Raw genomic sequence first — 26,819 nt, forward strand, 5'->3', positions numbered from 1 at the left:
ATGTTATATGCACAGAGAACACTAATTCCAGCTTACTCATTTAAAAATAATTTAAGAACTAAATGTAGTGAGCAGTAACGAAACTAAATTTCCACAGGGGTTTGTTGCGGGTGTGCCATCACAATCCCATAATATCTACCTTCCAGAGAAGTCTATTGCACCTTCAGATGCACAGTGTCTTAGTAACTCTGTGAGCTGGGATTTTTTCACTGTAGAACTACAGCTGTGCATGGTGGATGGTGAAGTCCTCTGCAGTGACACAGTCGCTATTTTATGGGATGCGAACAACACTAAAAAAAGACAGCAAGTGTCTTTCTTCTTAAGTACCTCTGCACGGAAGAAAACAAAGCCCCATACTAATTCAAACTCCACCAAACAGAAGTTATTTAAAGGGAAAGTTAAATGTGAAAACAGTAAACTAAAGAAGATGAAACACGTTAAACTCAAGTTCCGAAGATCAAAGGAGAAGCACAAAGACTTGAAAGAGAAAAAATGGCACTGAAGCTATCTAAAGTTGCTTGCCATCTGCTTCTGCACTCAGATCAGCCTTCTACCTTCCCCCGGCCGTGGGGGATTACTGGAAATATGCATTGTGCGCACTCGTGCTGTAATTGATTTCCCACATATTTGTGTTTTGTAATAAAATATGACAGCTGCTCCATCACCATGCTGCTCTTTGTTCTTTTAATGAAAATAGCTTAATTTTACAAAACGTGCCCAGGAGATAAGTCCATGTCCGCAGTATTGCCAGTAATTGTGAATTTTATCAAGAGTCTTGCTGTTAGCTACAGCTAACGTCTTAAGTGTAACCAGATGCATCAGGCTTTACAACAAAGCCAAGCAAAATCAATCCCTCTCCCCAAAGACTCCATGCCAATATTAAACACCCTGAAGACTAAATCTTACTGGATAAATAAAACCAATCTTAACATTTTTAGTACTCAAAACCTCACAATATTTTTAAAAAAGCCCTAAACTCGGAGGGTGCAGCTGGTGGGTTTGTCACGTGTGAGCGTGGCCAGGGATTTTGGATGGCCAAAGATCTGCTGATTCTTATTTGTACTGTCCTGCCCAAGAAAGTGCATCTATGCGTGCTGTCGGGAGGGAAGCACAAAGCCACCCTGTGCCAGCTCTTTTTCCCTGTGGGTTCCCCAGGCCCATCTCCACATCTTCTGTGGTCGCTTCCTACATGCCAGTGAACCACAAATAATCATAAAGAGCAGAAAAAATAGTGGGCTGGGAAAGCATCAGAGTGAGAGGCATCTACAGAAATAACATGCTGTGTGTAATAGAAAACAAGGAGTAGAGATATGGGGAACATTGTTTCTCCTTCACAAGGCCATTAGGCACATACTCCAAGAAATGAATGGCTCTGGTTTTCTCACTGAAGGTCTGACTTTGCAACTGAGAGAATTCTGATGCCAAACATTCACATTTTAAGCATGAACTTGACTTAACTGTGTGACAGACCTGCACTGAAGTCAGTCATGTGCTTGGCTGGATCAGGGCTGGGTTGCTGAGCACCCCACTGGATTAAAGCCTAACCTTGAACACCATAAATTTTGGTGTTGGGAGAAGAGAGACCAGCAAGAGTGGACCAAAAATGTTATTCCTTGCAAAGGTACAATGTTACCAGCGTAGTCAGGTTTAGGGGGATGGACTGACTCCTCCCCGCTTCCTTTAACAGGTTTTCCCTTCAAGCAAATGCTCTGGTTTGTTTGCCAGACCCCAGAGCAGAGCACAAGCATCATGTTTTGCACTGAAAAAACACTCAGGAGCCAGAGGTACGTCTCGAGTGCTGCAAACTGCCACTGCACTTCAGAAACAAATCCTAATCACTGCTGTACTTGGGAGATAAAAGAGTTCCTTAGAAAATTCTGTAACCTCCTACACAACCACAAAGAGCAATAAACCTTTGTCACAAAGCCCCACTTACTTATAGCTCCACAAGCTGACTGACAAATTTGCCAAGCAGGAGGCCTCAACAGCTACTTCCCCTCATCTCCCACAAGGAGCTTTGAACTCCCCCTGGAAGATGAACACATTACTCAGGCCAGGCTTCGAAGCAGGTGCCAAGGGCTCCCAGCTACCAGGAAGTAACTCTGGCAGGAACCCTGCCATGCTCCTTTGCTACCCCAGCACTGCTCCTTCTGCAGCTGCACCTGAAGTCCCCTTCCCTCCAAAGGCCACCAGAGGGATAGTTGCTGATCAATCCTCATCACCAAACTGGCCCAGCTCTGTCATCTTTCTTTTTTTGGTGCAAATCAGAGGGTAGAAAGGGAAGAAGTAACACAGCCTGAAAACTAAGAACGTTTTTGTTCCTCATTAACTTCCTTATATGATTCTGATAGCTTTTATAATAATGACAAAATCAGAATAATATATATCTTCTTGCTTTTGTCAGTGTTTCTATATTCCCTTGCAAGATAATGGATTAAAGTGCTGACATATAACACCCAAGCTCCAAAAATATAAAGCATTTCAATAACACTGAACTATTAGGTGGATTTAACTACAGCTATAATTCGACGTGACAAAAAAAAAAAAAAAAAAAAAAAAAAAAAAAAAAAAAGAGAGAGAGAGAGAGAGAGAGAGAGAGAGAGAGAGAAAGACCTTAAGACAACACTATGTTTAAAAGAGTTAAATAAAAACATATAAACACACACACATATTTACACAGTAAATTTAAAAACCATCACTGCTCTGGGAACAGGAACTGTCACACTGCATGTGGGAAGGGTTTTGGATTACAGCTTATGCTTTTATTACATAAATCACACCTTTTGGTATCTTGATCTTTACACGCATATGATCACATCAATCCCCGATGCAATTCCACTGCCTTTTAATGATGATACGGCCAGTGATGAATCTGTGTCACGGTTAATGCTGCCGTAGAAAACTCAGGTTATGAATTTCATTACTTGTGCACTAAATTCTGACTTGATGGCTGCATTAATTAGGAGCTCCCAACAGGGGACAGTATGGAAGCTCTCTTGCCCTGGGAGAACTCTCGGAAGCTAAAGAAAAATAGATACGGTGGTAGTGTGGGGAAAGAGAATGTAAAAGGCGTATCTTGATACGCAGGCCTTGGTGCGTCTCAGAAGGCTGTGACACACGCCCACACCTGTGCACGTCTGCTCCAATCCATCTTCCTGTGACAGCTCCCCCGTCCCCTTGACATGCACGCCAGGACTTGCACTTCCCCACCCAGAAACCTCCAGGCAGCCACAGCAGGGTTCGCAAGCCGGCAAAGGTACTTTTCCCTTAAGAACTAGCCCCTATCTTCAGATGTTCAGCCTCCTGCCTGATGGTAGAGGGGTAGAACATCACCTCTTGTCCTGTTCAGCCTGTTCTCCTCACCCCAGGCTTGCCATTGCTTTTTTCTTAGCCTCAGATACACTTTCCCTCTTCTGCTCAAAGCGATGGACAGGGCACAAAAGTTGCATGAGGGTCAGATGTATTCTTCAAGGAATGCAGGGTCTGCTGTAGATGGATCTAAGTATAGAGAAGACACAAACAGCTTTTCTTTGGAGAACCCCGGTGCTCTCATTAGTAACCATGCAGCAATTCTCCTGCCTGAGTGGGGTCATTTCAAGCATGTCCTAACGCAGGGAATCATCCAGTCTTAAATGCGAGCCCCTCAGGTCCACCAAACCTAGCCACTGCCTAAGAATTGTTGGGGATCCAGCCCATGAGATTCAGACAGTTTCTAGACAATCAGGTAAAATCACGGAATAGTGAGTATTTGTACATCCATTTTTCAAAGGTGGCACAAATGTGTCCAAGGGAGAAGAACTTGCTGCTTGCAATGCAATTTTTCCTGTTACTTGCACAACCAGTGCTTTTCCAGATATCCAGAAAATACACAGACAGCTTATTTCAAGTATTATAATGATTAATCAGCTATAAACTCATGATTTGAAATGCTATCACTGCAGTTTTGCCTCTTGGAGATCCCCATGACCTTTGAAGAGCTCTGTGTACTAGTTAGCTAGTTTTGTTCCTGTAGCAACAACTACTAGTGCTTCCAGTCAGATTGCATTCCTGTAAAACCACACTTCTCTTGTCCCCAAATATTTTGGAAGTTACTTGTTAAGCTAACAAACCTCAAAAGCACCATAAAGCACACAGAGCAAGTCAGTAATTGCACAGTGCTGGGCACAAGGTCGGTCTGCAAAAAGACTCCTTTTGTTTGTAAAGTCCAATGAGAAGAGAAGCGGGAGGTGAACTGAGGTAGGAACACTGCAGACCTGCCAGTTCTCCTTTTGGGCAGAGGCTCACTGTCCCGCCTGTCCTCCTGCTCCTCGGGAAGCCACCTGTCCCTGTCTGGATGCCAGGCAGCCTGGGCAGGCCGATGGAGCCACATGCGGCCGTGGGGCTGATGCTCAGCACTGCAGCCAGGAAATCCAGGAGCACCAAGCTGTTTGTTAAGGTGGAAACTCACAAACCTTGCACAGCTCCTCCAACTCCAGAGACAGCTGCTAAAAAAATTCTAATTCTGGCAGAAGTTAGCTGCTGCGGCCAATTTCAGTCAAATATTTCAGTCAAATAAGCAAAACGCTTACCTACTGCCAATGCCAAGCGTGCTCCACCAGGTTTAAATGCCCTACATATACCACACCTTACTCTTCAACAAACTGTGCTAAATGGTATGGAAAGGCAGTCCATAAGGGTGTCTTTCCCAACAGTCACCTTGGAAAACCTCAAACCAGGGGAGCCTTAGCAGCCCTGCTGCTGCCGCTGAACCAGGCTCTCCCACCCTATGATGAGCAACACACAGATGCATATCCCAGGCAACTTGCAGGCCTGAGAATTGGTGGAAGAAAGAACAAAGATGAGGGAACTGAAGGTGTTTGAGCTTCCCATCTCCAACAAAAGTAAAGGAACAAAACAATAATCTCAAAAGCAGCAAAATCATGACAGACAAACTGACGAGCCATCAGTTTGGGACCGTAGGACTCCTGTTCACATTAACAGCAGTGCAATTGCAAGCCAGACATACTAAAATATGCAGAACACCAGGTAGTTATAAATAGATTGGTTTCCTAGGTTGTGATTTCCAGATGAAATGTTTTCTTTTAGGCAAAACAGCTCAGTCTTAAAAAAAGCCAGGAAACTATTTTAAAACTAATTTCCATGCCAAAACTTGGCTTTGACATATGGAGAATGATTGGAGACAAAGCCCATTTCAAACACAAAACTCTCATTTCTAATGGACAGAGCCAATAACAAGTACACAGTTGTGTAAGGGGCTTACAAAACCAAAACACATTGAAACCTGCATATTTTGTAGCTGATTCTGAGAAATCAACCATGTCAGCTGCTGGATAACAATCGCCAGAAGAAAACATCTCAAATTAAATGAGATAGTATCTCTCTACAGACACATATCAAAATTAACAGGGAGCACAGAGAAACAATCATGGAAGACATTTCATAAGCACCTGGCACGCTATCATTTTTCCCCAGGCACAGAGCAAGCACATACATAACAGAATTCGAGCCCGCCCAGGGTTTCCTATTGAGAAATAACATTCAGCTATGGCAAAGCCGCCCCAGCCAACGCGCCAGGAGCCTCAGTTCAACCACAGGGGAACACACCACAGATCCAGAAGACATCGTCCTGTTGCCTGCTTTCATGTACACTGGCCCTTCCAGCCACTTGTGGTATTTTTTTTATTTTTTCTTTTTTTGAGGAAGGTAAATTTGAACTCTGCCTTGCAGCTTTGTATTATTCACTTCAAAATTGCTATGTTTTATTAGAAATATGATCTATTATAACCTTGAATATGGTAACTTAAATGACATTGAAAATTAGATTATTCTGATTATTAGAGAAGTGAGAAAGGTACTAAACATTTGTAAGGCTGATAATCAATCAGTGTATCCATGTGAGTGCAATAAAAATCAATCAGGAGCTAGTGCATTTAAATCTAATTTTTTAAGCATGACATTTTCTTCTGAGTTTCTTTTTTAAATGTCACCCTCTTCTACAACAGTGATTGATTCTATCCCCAGGGATAGTTAACTCCAACTGTTTTATTCATTGCGCTGAGCTCTTGTATCCACAGTCTTTTCTAAATATCAGATTAATGACAACAATAATAATATTTTTATCAAAATGTGAAATTCAGCAATAGGCATTAATGGAATCAAAACAGCAAGAAGTGGGGCATTACATTTAAACTGCTTCAAATACCAGGGACCTATTAACTAGTGAGCACTCTACCTTATTTAACACAGAAAATGGTGGAATTTTGTGTCCCTCCCATTTTCTTTTTCCTCCCATAAAAGAGAAGGTCAAGGATTTGCTTGTTTAAAACATAATTCATTTAGAAATGTTTCAGTAGTGAACAATGAATCACTGGCTATAGGGAGTCTGTGAGTAATTACCTATGCCTTCAAAATAACCTTATTAGGCTATTGTAAGTATAGGGGAGACCTTTGATACCTATAGCCTAAGGGTCTCTATTTTTCCATTCATGCACAGGGGATTTATATGGTTATATCCTGACGAAAGAAACACATCTCCCATTTATGTGCGAGGATAACTGCAGGGTTAATATATCAAGAGCTAAGTTATAAGAACAGGTTTCATTACATGAATGAATGATAAAAATGGATGCTCTACAGCTTTATTTAACTAGCCTGAAACTTCACCTGTGGTTTCAAGGATTCGCATCAGTCTAAACAATTTTATTTTTGACATGAAATTTGGCACCTACTATTGTCACATCCCTGAAATATTAGTAAGTGGAATGAGCAAAATAAAAGGAGTTTGAAGTCCTTTGAAAAAAAAAATAGTATCTGAAATCAGATGTAGGACCAAAACTGAAAAGCCAATGCAAAACAACAGGCTGAGAAAAATAGCCCCTGAAATTAGCTGAAAACTATGCCTTTGGCATTCTTTTTTATTATTTATATTATTTCACTCTCTTTTTTTAAATTACTGGGGTTTTTTTCTCTTCTTTTCTTTCTTTTTTTTTTTTTTTTTTTTAAGACATCCAGAACCAAAATCAGCAGCTATCATACTTGGAATACTTAGAACTGCCACTCCAAGGCGCAAAACTACTGCTGAAGGAAAACAAATGCTACTACAGGCACATTTGTCTTGAATGTTGCAGGACAGGACAAAAAAACCCAAACCAACCAACCAACCAAAATCCCCTAAACCCCTACCCCCCGCGAAAAAAAAAGTCAAACCCACCAAAATTCCATAAGCTGTTTCCAAGTGTATGAATTTACCAACTTATGCCTACTTTTATATTACTATAGTATTTTGGGAGTAGTTCAAGTTCTGCAGAACATGAGAAATAGAGTACCAACTCTACTTAATACAGTATTTTAAAGAATATAAATTTTAAAGAATTTTAAAGTATTTTAAAGTATTTTAAAGAATAAAAATCAAGACTCCAGAAATGCAAATGGAATACTACCCACACTCCCCAAACAGGAGCTAAGAACAAATGAGAAATGAAGAATTTGCAAAAATAGAGAGACAGTAAACAAGTGGGAAAAAACAAAACAAAATAAAACACCAAACCAACCAACCAACCAGAACAAAAACAACAAAAAACCCGAACAATCAAATAAAAAAAAACACAAAAAAACCCAGAAGAAAATGTTTTACAGCATGTGGGTGTGGGCAGGTAGAGGATGAGGAGCAGCTGAGTTAGAGGCAGGACAGACAGGGCACAGCACCTATACCAGGGACTGAACTGAATGCAGACTCCTTGGTCTCCCTCACCATCTCCCTATATACTGCAATCAAAGTAGGTGGAGAGATGGGATTATACATCAAATGATAAACTGTTTAAATAGCATTTGCCCTGTGATTTTCATTTTCAAAGTGCTTTAATATCATCAACTAATTGCCAGTGTGAAATAGGATAATCCACACACTCTAAGCAGCCGATGCTTAAAGAGCTATTGAAGGTTGTTAGCATTAACAATTGCAGGCAGAATAAATCACTAATATTTCCCATGAAGACTCACCAACATATCTGGAATGGAAATAGCCTAGCCATACTCATTGGCTCAGACAAAATTTACTCACTGGTAAGTTCCCATCTGTATTTTACATAGGCATCACCTCAAATTATTTAATATAGCCAGAAATTCCCATATGTGAGATGGAGTATCTCCACATGCAGGTCTTACAATGTTCCTGTGCATCTTGTGCAGCTGTTAAATTAAACTATACGTGTCATTCCCTCCTCACTCAGGTCATGCCCCATCTCTCCCAGTATTCTGCATGAAATCTGTCACTTCCTTACTCTCAACACAAAACCTATGATTTTTATTAAGATCTACCATGCCACTTGCAACAGGTTTGCAAGTAATTGCATCACCCAGTGGGTATTGCCAGTTTTTTCCCTTCTCTGCACGGTGCAGGAATGGGAAGGGGCTTTGGGAATCAATCACTCCATCTGGGGAGATTTCCTAAATTTACAGGGCTTCTGCAGGTAACCCTGGCACTGAGAAGTATCAGACTGTGGCAGAATCCCCATGAAACTACTAAAACCCTCAGGGAAGCTTAGTGTCGTGCTTACTATCTACTGTTTCGGCTGCCAAGATCCCAGTGGATCTGCTAGTAACTTCTGTGGCAGTCTAGATAAAATTCTGCATGCAGCTGGTTAGACCAAAATACTCTGGGGAAATGGAGAACTGCTTTTCTGGAATTGCAGTGTCTTAACACATTAGCTAAAAATACACAAGACCACAAACACAAAGTGATTATTCTTTCTCATCCTTACAGCTGAAGTGACCAAATGTATACCCAGCAGTTGAAAAACTCTTCTAAATACTCAGCCTGAAAATTAATTTTTATTAGGCTATAGTGCATTTCTTTTACCATAGGCTGGGTTAAGAAATCCCTAAATTTCAAACTCTGAACTTTCAGTCAGAAATCACTGAGAGGCCATTAAATCTGTCTCATCTGATTTCAGCTGTTGAGGTGCCCTTTCAAGCTACCTTCTTAAAGCAGCTGCCCTTTCAAGCTACAGTCTTGAAGGCTGGTACACTAACTCTTTATGGATAACCGATTATGAGCCAAAATGTCCTGAATTTGACCTTTTTCTCCAGGGTCATCAAAAGGTAAATCAGTCTACTTATCTACAGATATTACAATAATTTCTCTTAGGAGACAGTCATGGTAGTACGATGCCTTGCAACTGAGAGATGTTGGGGTTATCCAAAGTCCTCATTTCAATTTGCTGGCATTATCCAGGACCAGTGATGGCCAAGGAAGAGCATGGCTGTAAGCTAAGACCAGACACTGCACCCTATGCCTGCCCACTGCCTGCCTGTAGCACTTCACACCTCAACCTGTCGCAACAGTTTTATTTCTTATCCTAACATACACTGAGGAAAAGAACATGACTTGCTTTTTACTTAACTAGCAAGCTACCTACCATGACAAATTGCAAACTCTTTCCTGACTCTTTCCACAAAACAACTTTCCATAATAAGCACATTTATTCAATGTAATGAGTGAGTCCAAGCTACAGGACAAAATCTGATCAAGCATGATAAAACTGACTTTATGGGACAACAAATGGAAAGGCTACCAAAAAAAGGAGGTGGGCTGGAAGACTCCTTCCCTTTGCTTGCACACGGACATTAGGACTCAGGGCAATGGCTCCCCAGAAGGGAGAGCAGAAGTTCAGGAGCAATACCAAGACAGCGTGTCACTGCATTTCTCCCTTTTATTATGGCTGGTTTCACGCAGTGAACACAGCCTGGCTTTCCCCAAACAGGGTTCACTCCTACATTATTTACCAGAATTAAAAATAACAGCCCAAACTTATCCCCACTGCTGTTTTTGTCTTGCAGTGGTGCTACTCCATGGATCGCAGCAGAGTCCTATTAGTGCAAAACTACAGTAGCGTAGTGGGAGATCAGATCTAATATCTGTATCTGCAGATGGATAACACGCATTCATACCTAAGTTTCATTTCTTTGTTTTGCCCCCAAGGCTGAATTTCACATTTGTACCTCCTGGTGGCTTGTGCAATTGTGTAAAGGTGCATCTAGCGAGAGAGCTGCCAACTGACAACACGTCTGAAGAGGCTTTGCGTGCGCGGGTGCTTCATCAGGCGCAGGGAACACATCGCCTCCCGCAACCGTAAATTGAGCTCATGAAGGCGCAGGAACAGTTGTTCCCGGCATGTTTTAAGAAAGAGAGCTGCAGTCTTGAATCGCAGCGCTACAGCCTCGGCAGCTTGCAGCCCTGGCCTCCCGCTAGGCCAGGGACAATAAAAGCAAAGAAATAGCTCAGAATCTATTTACCTATTCCTCCGAAGCAAATGTGGAAAACACGCCATTATGAACTTACACACATTCCTTCCTAAATGCAAAAGCTTGTTCATACTCTTACTACTAAAACAAAATAAAATAGAATTGCAATTGGGAGGTTATTTCCATCTCTCAAGATGCCAGGACTGGCACACAAGGTGGAAGGGCAGGGGGGACAGAATGCGCAATCCGCAACCACGCTCAGCCTCCCTGCTCAGGCTTACTCTCCTGGCTAGCTGAAGCAGCAGAAGAAGGGAAGAACAGTATCATTTATCCAGGTGGACTAGAAGCACTGCTAGATCAGACAGAAAAAATTGCCGGTTTAAGCCTCGCGTTGATGCACAGTCCAACACAGCTGGTCGGGACACATCTGCGCTGGCCAGGGGGCTTGGACGGCAGGTGGGTCTGATATTTTTAAAGAACGGTCTGTGTGGTTAAAACTGTTTTGCCATAATGGTACCAAAAAAAAGCTTCATCAAACAGGAAAATAACATGCCCAAACAATACTGTTGCATCTCACTGCATTTTAGTGTGTTGTTTACATCCTTTCCCTTCCCAAAAGCTGAGCAGTTGGAATAAACAATCTGCAGATTTGTTGTTGGGGCGGGGCATTTTTTTGAAGATTACATAGTCCTGTTTTCACCAACTGTAAACCAAGGAGAAAGCAAGGAGTGAGGTCAGGGGACATCTTTTTTCTTTCCATCTCAGGATTTCAAGAAAGCCATGCCAAGCCAGCCAGCAGGCTCCGAGAAAGCCCTGCTGAAGCTGGCTGCTGCCACAGGTAAACAAGTTTATTCACTTTCAGTGTCTCCCTGCCCACCCTGAAGCACTACACCCGCCAGCTGAGGCACTTAAAAGGCCTTTGCCTCCCAGGCTTTTCTTTGGATCCCTTTCTGCCCATGCATGGCATAACTCAGCTCTGAGCTCCAGCCAGGCTTAACAGGCAGCAGCTGAAGCCCCAGCTCTCTTCTGGGAACTCTGTGCCTGGGACAGCAGCAGGCTTTAATGCGACTCTTCAAAGCAAAAGGTGCCAGGGAGACAAAGGCTCTTGTTTTTGCCTTTAATAAATACTGCTCCACCCATAATTCACATGCAGAAATACTGCTTCTCATCTAATAACGCAGGCTCTCTGGACATCTGTACTCCTGCTTTATGTAGAGGCAAAAGCATCACGGCATTATGGGGTTGAATTCCCTTAACACACCTGCAGCAACCTCAGCTGTTTCAGCAGTCACGTTATGACATGAATCACTCCAGAAGCCTGCACCTAATTATCAGACTGTCTATTTTGATATATTTTATCTTTTATGTACAATGCCAAAGAAGTTCTTTAAAAATACATTCCAAATATTCTTTCATAAAAAAAAAAAAAAAAAAAAAGCGCTTGCTTGCCTAGGACTGAAGTTCTGAAAAAGCAGGAGTAAGTGGACCAGATTATTTTAGAAAGAAGGCATGCTAGTAACTACAGGACTGGCTTAAAGAGCTTAATTCTGTCAGTCAGGGTCAAGCAGAATCAAATCCCGATTTCTCCCAAAGATCTTTTAAATATCCCCAGTAAAGCCAGCACATAACCTTTTTATATTAAGTGCTTTCACAGCACACCAGACCAGCCTGATTTAGTGGTCACACAAGAAGCAAAGCAGACAGATGCTTGTTTCCAGGAAATAGAAAGATAGTAAGAAAAGCAGCCTTTTTATTTCTGATTTGAAATCAAAGTAATTACCGAGGGCTCTGCAACTTCCAGAGCAAGATTTAGTGCACACAAGGGAGTTCATTTTGAGAAGGCAAACAGGCAGCAGGTCAACACAGAGTTAACTCAATAAAATAATAATTTCTACTTGGATAAACTGACCTAGTTTTCCCAGAGTTCTCCATGAAAACAAAGGATGCAACTTGGACATGAGATGACGTCTGAAAGGGAAGCCAAAGGCTGGGCAAGGAGACTGAATTCAACACACAGCTGGTCCTTAACTAAATGAGGGTGGTGGTCCCCAGCTGGCACTAGAAGTGACTACCTAGCAAGGGTCATCTGGCATTACAGGTGGCTGCTAACCCCATCTTATCTCATTGATGCTGATGACAAATTGTTCATGTCTGTCACCAGTGTAGGATTGGGCCCTCAACTCATTGTACTGAGGTTGGGTGCCTGGTTCCAGCTAGGATGGTCTTCTCCAAGACTGTGGCAAGTGCAAGATAAAAGATGCACTAACAGAAGGGTTTCTATTGAGGTCCCCAGGATATTGTTCTAGGGCAACAACCCGCATGGGAAGCATGGCCAAATCCTCAAGATTTCCAAAAGCAGAGGTTTACTCAGATCTTAAAAGAGTTGATGAGCATCCACCTGCCCAGCCAGCTGCAAAACTACCCAGAGCACTAGGCTGCATGGCAGACACAGTGCAGCCAAGTCCCCCAGGGCCTGGGATGTACAACATGGAGGACAGGAACAGACAATGCTCCTTCCCCGCCCCCCTTGTAACTCATCCCAAGATTCGGCAAATCTGGACACAATAGACAACTCTTCATTTTGGGATTCAACCCAATGTTATTTTCAGCAAAGCTCTGTTGTGTTGGAACACCTCCAACCAGCTCAAGTTAAACAATTTGCCCAGAGAAAATGTTCAATGAAGGGGAAACATAAAAGTATGCACAGAAAGAGGCCTGAGTCCCCCTCTTTTCTAATCCATCACCCAGCATTAGGGATTAAATACTCATTAAATACATATATAATAAACTGTTAAGACAGGGTATCTAGTGATTCCTCTTAATTGCCTCATTTTTTCCCACACCCTGGTTTCTACAGAATATTTTTAAATATTCCTCCTCCATTAGTACAAGGCCCCTTTACCAGAGGGACCTCACTCCCCCAGCCAAGAAAGAAGACCCCAAACCTCATGGGTTTATACTACACACCCAATGAATGGCATCTGATATGTCTGTGCAGTTTATGTATGTTCACACCTTACAATGCCTAAATTCTAGTAGGAAGAATGTTCCTAATAAACATGTGAAATAGCTCTAGCTGACTCAGAAAACAACAGGAAAAGTTGCCAAGAAAAGGCTTTGACTTTCTTTTGAGGACAAACAGGATTTAAGCCTTCTTCAGAATTAAAGGAATAAAATATTTATACTTATTCTCCTCTAGCTCTGTTTACTTTTCCCGGTGTTATGAGAGAGGTTTGAACATAATAGGGTTTCTTTTTCTTAGTAACTATTCTCTTGCTTTTATTTATTGTCTTTTTATTATTTTCATTCCTTTTCCATTTAAAATTACTTTCTGGATGTTCTGGTTTAATAGCAGTGTTCACCCAAAGAGGCACGCAAAAAAGGGGCAGGGGGAAAAATATGCATTGAGCTTCTCTTCCAAATTACTTAAAGAGCAAATCAAACTTGTAAAAAAGTGCTGTCAAAAGGCTCTTATGAACTAATGGTCACTTGTTCCAAGGATCTGGATGACTTGGGTTTGATCCTGGAGCTACATGATGGGATGGCCAGATGGTGCAGCACAGTACAATGTGGACTAGAAGACCCAACACACACTGAGCTCTGGACTTCTTCACCAATCTTCACAAGACTCCTAATTGGAAACATGAGAGCTCCCTGCCCAAAAAAGGCAGCCTGATACTCTCAGAGAGCAACTCAAGCTCCCCTAAACCTAATGCTTCATCTTTCAGCATCAATAACTTTCCTATATCAGAAAAAAAAAACTCCTTTGATGAAATTTCAAATGTGACTCTTTTTTTGAGTGTCTTTTCCCAGTTACGTCTCCACTAGAATCAAAACATACCATGTCACAGGTCACTGAGAGGAAGTGCTACGGCAAGAAAAACATGGGAAAGAAAGCCCTTGAATGAAGCACAGCTATGGTGCAGTGAGGGATGCCGAACATGTGAGGTGCAGCAGTTCAGCAAATAAGGTTATTCACTTACTGCTGATTTGTCCTTCTGGGCTGATGTCTTCTCTACTGTGTCTCCAGATTACAAAATGGCTAAGACCTGTGCAATGCCACTATCAGCCTTCTTGAGATACAGAAAAAACTCTCATGCATTAGCCAACATCTTAGACTTAATTTTTAGAACTATAAAAAGTAGATCTCAATCTTTGCCATTGGAACATTCTCTAGAAGTACACAGTATACATAATTGCTGTACTTCCTAAGAGTATATGCAGCTTGTGGATTCTTTGAAATGTAAAACTCCCCATAAACTTCAGGACTCCCTGACAATTTCCATTTTTTCTGCCACTCTCTGCCAATGTATTGTCTCACTGTTTCCATGATGCAAACTGTAATCAGCTTGTTGGGAGTTAAAAACAAGGAGAGATGGGAGGAAGCAAAGGATTTACAGCAGCACCCATTGCACCAGGGCTGAGTGACAGGAGAAAACCTGTTAATGATGGAAACAGGAGGAGACAGAGCAGGTGAAAACAGTGTCCCTGGGTTGACCAGTGTGTCAAGGAATGATGTCCTCTCCTGCTCCTTCAGCCATGCAGTGATGTCTTCACCAAATCCACTGGCGAAGCGAATAGAGCTCAGCTCCCTGCCAGGGACCTGGCACCCCTCAGCCATCTGTCAAACTGCCTGTGTGCCCGCTGCTGAAGGAGTGAAGTTGTCTACAGCATTTCTAATACTTTCCTTTATCACCCAGTATCATTCAATTTAGTATCTCTGTGTTTTAATCCATCCTCTCTGCTAAGTTCTCCTATTTAATTTAAGGCTTTTTTTTCCCCCCCGCAAGCTCTCAAGTTTTACTGTAAAGAGTTTCCCAGGTTCAAATACATCAAGTTCTGCCTCCAAGAAAATACTGACAGTGGAGCATCAACCTCCTTAATACAGGAAAAAAAAAAAAAAAAAAAAGAAAAAAAGAAAAAAAGAAAGAAAAAAAAAAGCAAAGCAAAAAGCAGCTAAATGGCAAAATGCACAGTACTGCCAGTAATCCTTCTTCCCCTAAGTTTAAAGACAGAAAATGTTTAAAAATATAATGCATTGAAAATTATACAAATGTAATATGCTTTGTTAGTCTGTTATTTTCAATGGTTTGTAAAGTCCTCCCTCAGAGGATTAGACTTAAATCATTCATAAACTTGAAGCTGATGGCTTTGTCCTGCAAAGGGGGAAGAACATGGATTTCTCAGATGTAACCCAATTTCCTAACAGAAACAAAAACAACGTGATGAAATTCACTTACCAAAACAATCTATCATACCCTAAACAAAAGTGTAAATAAATTAAACTACAAAATGAGCTCCTTTACCAAAGTCTAACTTTATGGAGAGTTTTAAAATTATCATTTCATGCGCTTCAAGGTTTGAAGAAAGAAGAGAGGGATGGAGGGAGGAAGGGAGGGAGGAAGGGAGGAAGGAAGGGAGGGAGGAAGGAAAGAAGGAAGGAGAGAGAGAGAGAAAAGTAGGTCAGCATGTTTCTCCAGCATGTCTTTCTGACTCCATTAAAACTGTCTGTCAGATGACTAACCATGCCTGTAATCCAACTAAAAGCATGTTTGCTTTCTGTTGCACTTTTTGCCAGGGGAGAGGAAGAATTCCACTTAGCTTTAACTCTGAAATTCAGGTAAATGTCTCCAAAGTCAGACAATTTCCTCACATTTACTTACCAAATCTGTTTATATCAACAACAAGCAACTGGTTATGGATGCATGGCACTGAGAAATGATCCCACAGCTCATTAAATGCCAATCAGCCACAGGCACCGCCTGTAGGGCTTTAAGCTACAACTTGTAGAAGTTAGGTTTCAGAGCTGCTGTCTGATTGACAGACTTTTCATGAGACCTAGATTTAAATGTTTAAGAGTTTTCCAAAACAGACAAGCATGCAAACAAGTACTGGAGGAAAATAAGATGGGGCAAAACCACTTCTGTTCATTTTGGGCTAGAGAACATTAAAAATTCTAACGCCGTATGATCTTTCTTTTTCCTTTTATAGAACTGGCAGCTGAGTGTTATTTAAGTTTGGATAGAAAGGGTGTTATTTCTACTCTTGGTACACCATCTACTTTAAAAAATCCTTTACACTTTCCACATGAGCCCTGAAGAACTGGAAATTAACTGTTCTGATGTATTTTAAAATGAGCATGTGATACAAAGTCAAACTAAAAACAAATTGAGGCTATTTTTAGAGCGCAGTCCTAGGGCCAGCATCCCAGCAGGAGGAGCTGCAACGTGTCAGCCGGCTTATCACAGGCACGGCAATGGAAAACTCCCTCTGCTCTAACAATTCATCCAGCGGATGAAAGCAAGCCGTGAGAGCCCTGACAGCAGCAGAGGGAAATCCATGGCCTCATCTACTTATGGAGAGATCTTCCTAAAGCGTCTTTGAGTGCTTACAGGTTTCCGAGTGCCTGCTTTCCATCTTCCACACCATCAGCACGGGAGCTGCTCTCCGCAGAGACGCCAGCAAGACAGGAGCTTTGCTTCTTTGCCTTTTGCAGAGGCACCTATCTCATGCAAGACCATCTCCAGTAAAGTGATCACCAGGAAAACAGAAGATTGAACCAGCAGGAAGACATACACATTCTCACATTTGTTTCTTCTGAGGGGAAGAACCAAGTAAGCCTCTCCTTTGATAGAGAGTCCTTCAGGAACACTCGGGTTGCTGCAGTTCAGACTTCCCAGAACTCTTGGGAACAATTTATTGCATTTCTCATGAACCTTGGCTACTGTAGATAACATTTTCAGGTTGGCCTGACAACCAAATAAGCCATGTTTAGCTTCAAGGCCCAGAACACTGGCAATTTGCTCGTTCCCAGACTGATATTTATCTCATTGACATTTCTCCATCCTTTGGATTCAACATCCCAAAATAAAAAAAAACAGGGAAAAAAAAAATAAAAGAGCATTCAAAGGGAGAAAAGACACCAGAGAAACCACAAGGGCCAGTATAGAAAAGCACAAGCCACCTGGCACAATGGCAATTAGAAAGAGAGATGCAAAGATGCCCCACATCCCCAAACAACAAAACGATCCGAATGAGGCATAGGAAGCAGTGAACTGAGTGCATAAAGGAAGAATGGAAGCTCTGAAACAAAGCTTTTGAGGTCATGGGATTGGGGTCTCAGCAGTTATGTCCGCATGACAAAGCAAATGTGGCCTCAGCACCATTCTTAGGAGTGCAAAGACTGGGTAGAGACTGGCTACCTCCAGATTTCCCATCTGCTCTTACAGCAGCATTGCCTGGCACAGGACAAGGCAGAAAGGATAACCCAGGTATTTCCTTGCCATGAAATCAGCTGGGATACTAAACTGAAGAAGAGGCAAAGGTGACTTGCAGTGGCAACACTGCAAATGCACAGAGTCAGTATCTTTACATGTACAGTTTGGAATAATGCTAGAAAACAAAGTGGAGGATGAGAAATAACAGAAAAAGGCCAAGAAAAGAGCAAGATCTACGTTGAGAAGTGATTTTGTAAGAGATGACTGCCCAAAATGCCTTTTACTGGGAAACTGACAAAGAAGAAAGCATCTGGCAATTCCTGAAACACCCCGAAGGTGTAAAATGAAAAAATATGAAAAAAGATATGTGTCAATGCCAATTGTTCTCAAGAAAAAGCCCAATCTCCAGAGAAGGATCTCCACAGAAGGTGGCACATGGTAAGACTGCCACAGAAACCTGAGCTGCAAGCACCAACAGACACACCATGGGCTCCTTTGAAATAAGGATGGGTTCAGCAAGGTCTGAGGACTTTGTCAGAGTGCTGAACAGTAACAAGCACTTTGCTGGAGTGTGCTGCAGGTCTAAGCAGAAATTAGGCTGTGTGTGCATTATGCTTTTCCCTGGCTCTAATTATCTTAAGTTTTACCTCTAATGAAAGAAAAGTTGTACTTGTACAAAGACCCTGACACTCAGTTGAATATCTTCCACAGGACAAGACTGAGATCCATTGAGATTGAGAAAGTCCTTTGCTAAAGAACATCTCTTTTAGAGCATGGTTGGGTACTGCAGTACAAATGATAAGTGTAATAACTTTAGAAGTGCCACAAATTTAATAAAACACCTTGTTAAGCAAAAACATAAGAAAGGCACACATTTACAGTCGTCGAGGACTAGGATTGATGGATGCAGACAAAGGCTGCAGAGAGCACACGAGCCCTGGTAACTTCTGCCAGGATCTGTGTTGTCATAGAGACAGCAGAGAGCGTTGAAAAGTTCACCACGGTAGCTATACCTTAGTGAATAAGTCTTAATGTAACTTCCAGCTGAGGACATGTAATCAATCTCTGTATGAGCTTATTGAAGGAATTCCCTTTATGCTTACTAAGTCCTCAAGAGCCCCAAATGAGGGAAAATATTTTAAAATATATATTTTACTACTTTTGAAGACAAGCCAAGCGCTTCTTTTGGACTGGGAGAGTAGAGATGGTAGTGGCAGGAAGATAACTGTTTCTTTTGAAAAAGAAATGATGTAAAACATGACATATTTGATAAAGAAATTTAATTTAAAAAATCCCAAAACACTAGCAGCAACCAAAAGAAAAAGCATGGAAATAGTAATTCTAGAGGAGCCTGGCAAGTTTAGCCACATGCAGCAGTTTCTCCCTCTTTCCTCCCACACTTTCCCTGCAAAGGTGGTTGCAGCCCTGGCATCTCACTGCTGCTCTTCTCCTGTTGGGTTCAATCACTTCATCCCCATTTACACTGCAGAACACAGGACTTTCCCTGTTCTCTCTTCCCCCTCCATGCCTTTCTCCTGGCATTTCCCTCTGCAGTGGCATTTGACCCCTGGTTTACCTTCCTCAGGGCAGCAGCACCCCGTGACCTTTCTCGGGTCCCTGCTTCAGGCTCTGTCCCACCACTTGGGAGGTATGGGACACTGCAGCCCACAACAAGCAGTGCAGAAACGGTGCCAGGGGTTGTTTATTGGCTGAGGTCTTCAATTCTTAGCTTACACAGTTATGGGGTTTCTATGCAAGGAAGGGGGAGAAAAAAATTTTGCAGCACTAGCATGCCGCAGTTTAAAGTTATAGCTATTTGCATAATGCCTGAAAGGCAAGGAATAGAAGAAAAAGAGAACATTAGGATGCTATTCTTACTTTTCCCTAACATTTTAGGATATAAAGATCAGACTAATTACCAGACAGTCTTGAGTTGAGCAGGGTTCACTAATCACACTCTGCTTGAGGAATTAGGAGAGAATTTACTTAGCCGCATCATGAAAGGTGCCAATAAATTGTTCAGCTGGAGAGTTAACATAATAAAAAAAATCATTTTTTACGTTATTTTCTTTAGCAGTTTATTAATTGCTGCCTGAAATACTTTTCTGAAACACAACGAGCTGCAAATGAATTCATGGGCTATTAATCTGCTGTACATGGCACTGGAGGGAAAGCTCATTAGGTGAGTTGATGCAATTACTGCTATTACATAACCATCTTCACAGAACATAGAGTAAATTATGGATAATAACATTCAATCTAAGTTGCTCCTTTAAACATTAAAGCTGGCAAGTGAAAGCTATGCAAAATCAGGGGTAAAGGCTAAAACACAGAAGAGGCAGACCCCAACAGGAAAAAGGAAAAGCAGATCTGCTTCTTTGAAGACAAAAAAACTATGTGAAAAGCAAGAGATGTTTGTTTAACCATGATAAACAATGCACAAGTAGAACCCCGTTCTCTACAAGAGAATTTTAATTGTATGTAGATAATTTTCAGCCCCCCAGCATAACAAAGTGTGCATTATCCCTGGCAGAGCACAGGCTGACACTAGAGCATTGTGGTTTTTGTTGCAGGAAAATGCTTCCCTATTAGCTTTGCTTTCATCTTAAAAAAAAATCTCCCCATCAGTGATATTGAGAGTTTGGCATTAACTTTTAAAAGTTCCCAATTTGTCAGCCTGAAAAAAAAAAAAACAACCAAAAAACCCCCATGATCTTTCCTATCTGATCAGCAACTGAGAAAAATCTCCAAAACAATCCGTCCTTAAAAAAAGAAAAAAAAAAAAAGAAAAAGATGTGATCTCTATGGCTTGGGCATAGCTTCCCCACTATCTATATTCTCCAATTCTTAATTTAATTGGTATTTTCACAGTTTACATCTTTCTACTTTCAAAGCACTTACAATACAAGGCCTCCCAACCCCTGTGAAAAGACGTCATTTTCACATCTCAAGATAGGAAAGACAGACTAATCAGCTTGTAGGGTTTAGAGAGAGAAATTAGTCCCAGAGCAGAATTCAGGGGTTTGTGATTTCCACTCTGATATTTAGCTCCTGCCTCTCGAGAAAGCAAGTTAACAGGCACGGCAACTACTCTGGAATTTCTGAAAAACCCCCCAGCCACTGTGTGGTATTTAAGCATCCAGTTGAAAATCTAGCCTGTAGCAAAGCAGAAACAATTCTTAAATCCGGTGCTTCCTGCTGGCTAAAAAGAATAAAATAACCCCAGTTCAGTTCTGACTAACATCTAAATAAAGATTGCATGCATTCTAATTAATTCACTTTAAAATGACATCAGTGAAATCTGCATGAGCTTCTCAAATGAAACTATGCAGACTAGCCCTCCACTTAGCCAGTCACTGTGGGTGGAATCATGCTTCATTAAGGAGTCTGAACAAAATTAAAGAGAAATAAAAAATACAAACATGACAGTTCCTCAAGCTGATGTTTCCTGCTTTGCCAATTTCAACCAGAATGAAAATAAGTAAATCCATTCATTCTATTGTTCAGTAGCAGAATGTGATGCTACTTTCCAAGAAGCATGAACATTTAAATATTATAAGACTCAAGTCTGTGACAAAGAGTAACAGACATTTCTGGGCAACTTAAAAAAAACAAAAACAAAAAACAAACAAACCAAAAGCAACAAATACAGAGTATAGAAACCAGATTCTGTCCATGATAATTTCCCTGCATTCCCTCCCTCCCTCCAGAGAGGTTAATTGTAAGCAGATTTGCAAATCTGAACATTGCTTCAGTGCACTGAAGTAATCTGGAACAATTCTGTGCCTTTATAAACATAATTTCGCTCTATTAGAGCTCTCTGCAGACAAGGTTTATGCCAGTATAAAGAAGGCTTCTCTGCATTACACCCCGGTACGTGGGCTGGGTTGTGTCTGAGGGGACCCCAAAGATCATCAAGTACAGTGACATTCCCTGCAGCCTGCACAGTTTATGAAAAAGGATGGAAGTTGCAGTACCGCTGGGCTAAGGTGGGCAGTTGTGGCAGAAGGGAGCTCCATTTTCTTCCCCCTTATACCCTACGAAAAAATCCAGTTTAGGTTCTCTTAACGAGCAGGCTTCACCTTATGACTGTTGCAGCATCCTGCTCGAAAGAGTCCTTTCTGGCCGGGGAGCTCTGCCCCGGCTGCTGCGTGCTCCCTTGACTGCGGGAGGCAGAGCCGTGGGTGTGAGCCCCCGGCAGCACCGCGGGCCCGCAGCCGGGCGACAGCCAGCGGGCACCTGGGGGCACGCGCTCGCTCCAGCGGCAGCGTGGAGATCTCCTAATACAAGGGCAAAGGTTAGTTTCCTAAGGCTCTCCAGCACATAATGAGCCACTGTCAGCTTTAAGTAGCCTTCCTATTTTAGCAGCAGCAAAAAAAAAAAAAAAAAAAAAAAAAAATCCTGTGTGATCACCGTTTGTCTCTAGGTGGTAATTTAAAACAAACAAACAAAAACAAAACAGACTGAGAGGCTACGAAGGACAGGAGTCACTTGGAGTGGGGTCCAGAGCCTCGGCTGCACCTACACTGCCCTAAGCACTGCTACACGAGCTGAGGTGGGACAGCCATGTAACAATCCCCAAACCTGCTGCGGCGCTGGTAGAGGGACTGGCGCCAGGCCCTGAACCAGGAGCTGCAGCTCAACTTTCGGGGACAAAGCTCTGGACTTTCTGAAGGAAGGGTATCTGATTAAAGACAGCAGGGTTTTATTTCAAGCTGTGTTTTGTCCTGTTATAGGATGATAATGCAGTCATCACTAAGTCGTTTCCCCTCACACTCTCTGTCTTGACTATCTGGAGCAACAAACCTTTTGCAACAGGGACTACACAATGAAAGAAGGTCCCTACACTAGTGGGATCCAGTTTCAGCAGGACTTGTAGATATTATCACAAGGCAAATAGCTCCACTCCTGCCCTGGAGGTAGTGTAGTTATTGACCTCTCTTGATCAGATCTGGGGAGTAAAATGGGGTCCAAGATAGCTTTTTTCCCCACTACACAAACAAAACAACCTATAAAGAAATGCAAATTTGGTGAATGCCTTCATCATCTCACTTCATTCTCTGAAACAAGATAAAAGCACACAAGAAATGCTCAGTATCTCCTCTTTCAAACACTGTACCCTCATTCTTAAACCCCTACTTATCACACTGGCTTATGCACCCAGTTCCCATCTCCTCTGATGTTTGTGAGGAACACTCATTAAGCACAAAGGGAGCTGCATATGCAGGTACTTTTGCATGCCCTTTAAAGACAGAACAAACAAACACGGGACTGTAGCTTTTAAGCACAGATTACTCTGTATACTGAAAACCAGCATCTACTCCTCCTTAGCTCCTGGGAACAGACCTTGGGGTTCCTATTTGCAGGTGCCATCATGATTACTTTCCCCATTTGGGACTGGTTTCAGCATTCTAGGCTTGTTTCCTTGTGAGATTTCTCTGATACTTTTTTCTGTCCTTTGTTCATGGCTTTCACATTACAAGATAACAGAATTGTAAGAAGCCAAAAAAAAAAAAAAAAGTGAATAATGCACTGGGAGAAAAAGAAAAACCTCTATCTGGTAAGAAAAAGCCAAATTGACAGATGTGCCTTTGTTTACATAAACTTCTAAAGAAATGGAGTTGAAACCTAGAGATATGTATGAAAGAAGGTCAGATAAGAAAATAGTTTCTCAAATCTCTTAAGAGATAAAAAGCTCTTGTTTATGAAGGGATAATACAGAATCACTTCAGACTTAGTTCTTAAACCCAGAAGACAAGACACACTGCATTCAAACTGATGACATTTAAAATAATTTCTCTGTTCCCTTGCAAATGCTTTCTACAGAAATGCAGCCAGAGGACATCCCTCACTTTTCTCCAGGATCCTCTGTTCCCCCTCCAACCTGTTATCCCCCTTTCGGTGCCTGTAGAATTTTGAGATAAAGGCAACTGCCAAAGGGCAATTTCACTCAGTTCACCCCAGGAAATAGGCAGAGCAAAACCTTAATTCCTGCTGGCAAAGCTCCAGCTACCCTATGGGAGAAAACAATCCATCATCTAAAAGGCAGTAAGTCTTTATGCAAAGTAACTTTGGTTAACATGTTAGAAATAGCGCTCATAGCTCCAAAACCTACTCCGATGTGATGTTACAGCATTTAATAAGATTATTATTTCACGTCAGCAATAAAGTCCTTAGGAACTCAAGACCAACAAGCCCTCTGGTGAGGAAAGTGCTTTTTCTTCTCTTCCAAATGGCCTCATACTGTTTTCACATCAAAGGAAAAAAACTTCATGTGCACAGGTGCATATGCAGTGAAATAGCTATCAATAAAATTCTCCTCAATCTTAGATCTTCACATTTAGCCTACCTCCTCCTTTACTCCCATCATGGTCTCCACTCCAACAGATCTATACCTAAGCATAGATAAGTGCACTTCAGGCACACAAGAAAACCAGAAAACTTGACACACAGAGTGAAATTATGAAAATCCTATGACCTTCTCCCTCACTAGCTTGAAATTTTCCAATAATCACAACTTTACATTTCCATTAAAAGGAACAGGAAATGCAGCACGATGGTCCTAAGGATGTATCTGGTTCTTTCTCTACTTCTCAACACTCTTTCTCTGAGAGGAAAGAGAAGGTGAGAGAGAGAAATGGGATGCAGTGAGGCAGGACAAATGTAACTTTAGGACCTCTAGCTTCTGACCAAGTACAGAGAAGGGAACTACTGGGATGTCCCACACAATTCAGGGATGCAAAATTCTGAAGATGAGAACCGGTTTAAATCACAGTTCATAAATGCTTTATCATTGTCAGTTTTTCTTTTCCTGCGATCTTAAACTCTCTCCAAGAAATTCTTGTGGGTGTATTAAAGTTAAGAACTGGTGTTGGGCAATTTTCCCTCCTCTCTTATGCACACACTGCAAATTTCTGTAGTGGTTATTACTGGAATTGACCTACTGACACCAGGAACATCGCTGATAGAGGTAAAAACCCTCAACAATTGAACAGATCACTACACCAGAGACTTTTTTCCTACTGCAATCAATCCAATCAAAAGTGAGAAAGTTTAGGAAGCATTAACCCATGGGATGTGAGAAAGACTTTTTAAGCTATATTTTCAGTCTTGATGGGGATATCAATAAACTGGAAAAACATATTTCTACATAAATATTTAAAAATGTTAATTTAAAGGGCAAACCAGAGATTTCTAAAGAAGAAGGGAGAGGAAAATCCTTTGGGCTTTTGGTTATCCTTGGGGTTACTGGCTTTGCAGGTTTAGAGAAGAGCATTTGCCAGCTTGTTTCACCTTTCAGAGAGGGTCCAGGCAGTAAGTGCACACAGCTTTTAGGCTGCAGAATTAAGGACTCAGATGATTGTAAATGCAGGTCTAAAGTTGTGTACCTGTAAATACAGGTCTAAAGCTGTGTACACAAGCTGTGTACCTTCCCCTCCACATGAACGCAGATACTGGCTTCAATCGCATAATTGCATAATAATTTTTTTTCCTTAGGACTGCCACATATATGTAGGATATGACAAACAATAAATTGTTTCTGAGACAACTTACATTCTTTGGACATTCCCACTTCAAAGCACTTCTGTAGTCTGCAGTACTGGCAGCGATTTCTGGTAACTTTATTGATAACACAATTTTTATCTCTGTGACATGTGTAAACCATGTTCTTCTGGATACTCCTGCGGAAAAAGCCCTGGAATCAAGAAAAAAAGAAATCAAGTAAACTTCTGAGCTTTCCATAAACCTAAGAGACAAGCACAAATGTTGCTTTGAAATAACAAAATAAATTCAAAGTTATGGCTGGAGTATGGCATCTTTAAAGACTCAGTCTTACCATAATTTAGTACTGTTTGTTGCAACATAAGACTCATCTCTTAAATAAAAACTAATTATCTAATGCAACCTAAGGCCAAAATAAACAAAGCTAGAACTAATAAGAGCATTCAGGAAATGAAGTCCTAGATTTTACAAAAAAGCTCAACTAAAAATGGTTTGAGCTTATGAATGTAAGTAATGAGTTGGGTAAACAACAGCCTTCCTAACAGATCCACTTGGAAGTCAGACACTCATCCAATAACAAACAGACTCTCTCAGCCTGAAGGTGCCATCTATTTTTGTCACTGCAGAGATTCTCTAGTTTGAGGGCTGCACCTCAAAAGAGAAATAATTTGAAACCTAGGTCTCCTAACTGCTGAGACTCCTACAGCAATTAATAAGGCTTCTGCAGGTGGAAGAGTTCCAGTATCAGGTTTATTGAGTTGTGAACTTGTAAAAGTTGCCAATTACAGCACTTTTTTTTTCTTACTGAGATACAGCTGTGAAAATAATCAAGTAATTACAATGATCTTGAACAGAAATTTTAAAACCTAGAGGTCTGGCTTGTACTTAAGGAACACCATTTGACTGAACTCCTCCTTTGACATGTAAAAAAGAGAAAAATAGCCATACATGGTAAGACTAGGTGGCAGAGAAAAAAGGCAAAACCCAAGCTTATTTCTTTATCTGCACTAAACCCCAAGCTTTAGATAATATCATGTAATAATGAAGAAAAAAAAGAGGATTACTTTAAGCATTTTAGAGCTCAATCCACAGATATTCAGAGAAAGTATTTCTGCAACAGACATTTGGAAATTTGACAGCACTATTTAACCTTCTCACTCAGATTTTGAAAATCGTTTCAGCAAGCACCAGGGTCAAATTTCAGTCAACATCACAGCATTATGGAAGAATAGTTAGCAATTTAATATTTGTTGGAGGGCTTGAGAGGTTAAAACTCTTCAACCAGCCGCATGTTTACACCCTACAGGGAAGCTGTAAGCCTGATGCCGCAGACGATAGCTCTGTGCCCACAATGCATTTGTCTAAAGATACAATCACAGTAAGCTATAAACCTGGCTCTCCTCGAAGCGCTCACCGAGATACGTGAGCAGTTCAAAAGACAAAACTCCCGTCGTTCAGAGTGGACTGAGAGACTTTCTGGCTATATGATCAGGGAGTGGTAGGGCAGGCAGTAAGGGCTGGTCATAAATTCCTTGCACAACCAACGTGCTATAGATGCTAATGTTATGAAAATACCTCAGATTCACTCAGAACTGAAAAATGCCTCCTTCATCACGTAACCCCTGGCAAAAGTTTTCTGCAGTTCCTGCACAGGCAAGCCTCATCCTGAGGTTAGCTCCTCTGATATAGGAGATATTTAATACTACCATCAAACAGGTAAATAAAAACTCTCCACATCTTTTCCTTAAGCTACTGGACACAGAAGAATAATTTAAAGTTATTTGTCTGGGTAATTTAAACCTTTCAAGTTATCAATAAACACTGCTATTTTATATTCTACACTTCTGATCACTGCTT

At 41.4% G+C, this 26,819-nt stretch overlaps 1 protein-coding gene across 10 annotated transcripts in view; it reads right to left on the reverse strand.

The window, feature by feature from the left end:
• RARB (retinoic acid receptor beta) overlaps positions 1 to 26,819 on the reverse strand; it is a 321,663-nt gene that overhangs the window by 20,504 nt on the left and 274,340 nt on the right. For 7 of the 10 annotated variants that reach the window (XM_040073930.2, XM_040073967.2, XM_040073947.2 and 4 more), the window contains one exon: positions 25,014 to 25,155. In XM_040073930.2, coding sequence (XP_039929864.1) covers positions 25,014 to 25,155 — 142 coding nt within the window. Of the gene's footprint in view, positions 1 to 12,151; positions 12,277 to 25,013; positions 25,156 to 25,296; positions 25,686 to 26,819 lie in introns of those variants that run through there. The other 3 variants (XM_040074011.2, XM_040073992.2, XM_040074001.2) reach the window with 3 other exon arrangements.

Source organism: Hirundo rustica, chromosome 1 (genome assembly GCF_015227805.2).
Source record: "Hirundo rustica isolate bHirRus1 chromosome 1, bHirRus1.pri.v3, whole genome shotgun sequence".
NCBI classification, from domain to species: domain Eukaryota; kingdom Metazoa; phylum Chordata; class Aves; order Passeriformes; family Hirundinidae; genus Hirundo; species Hirundo rustica.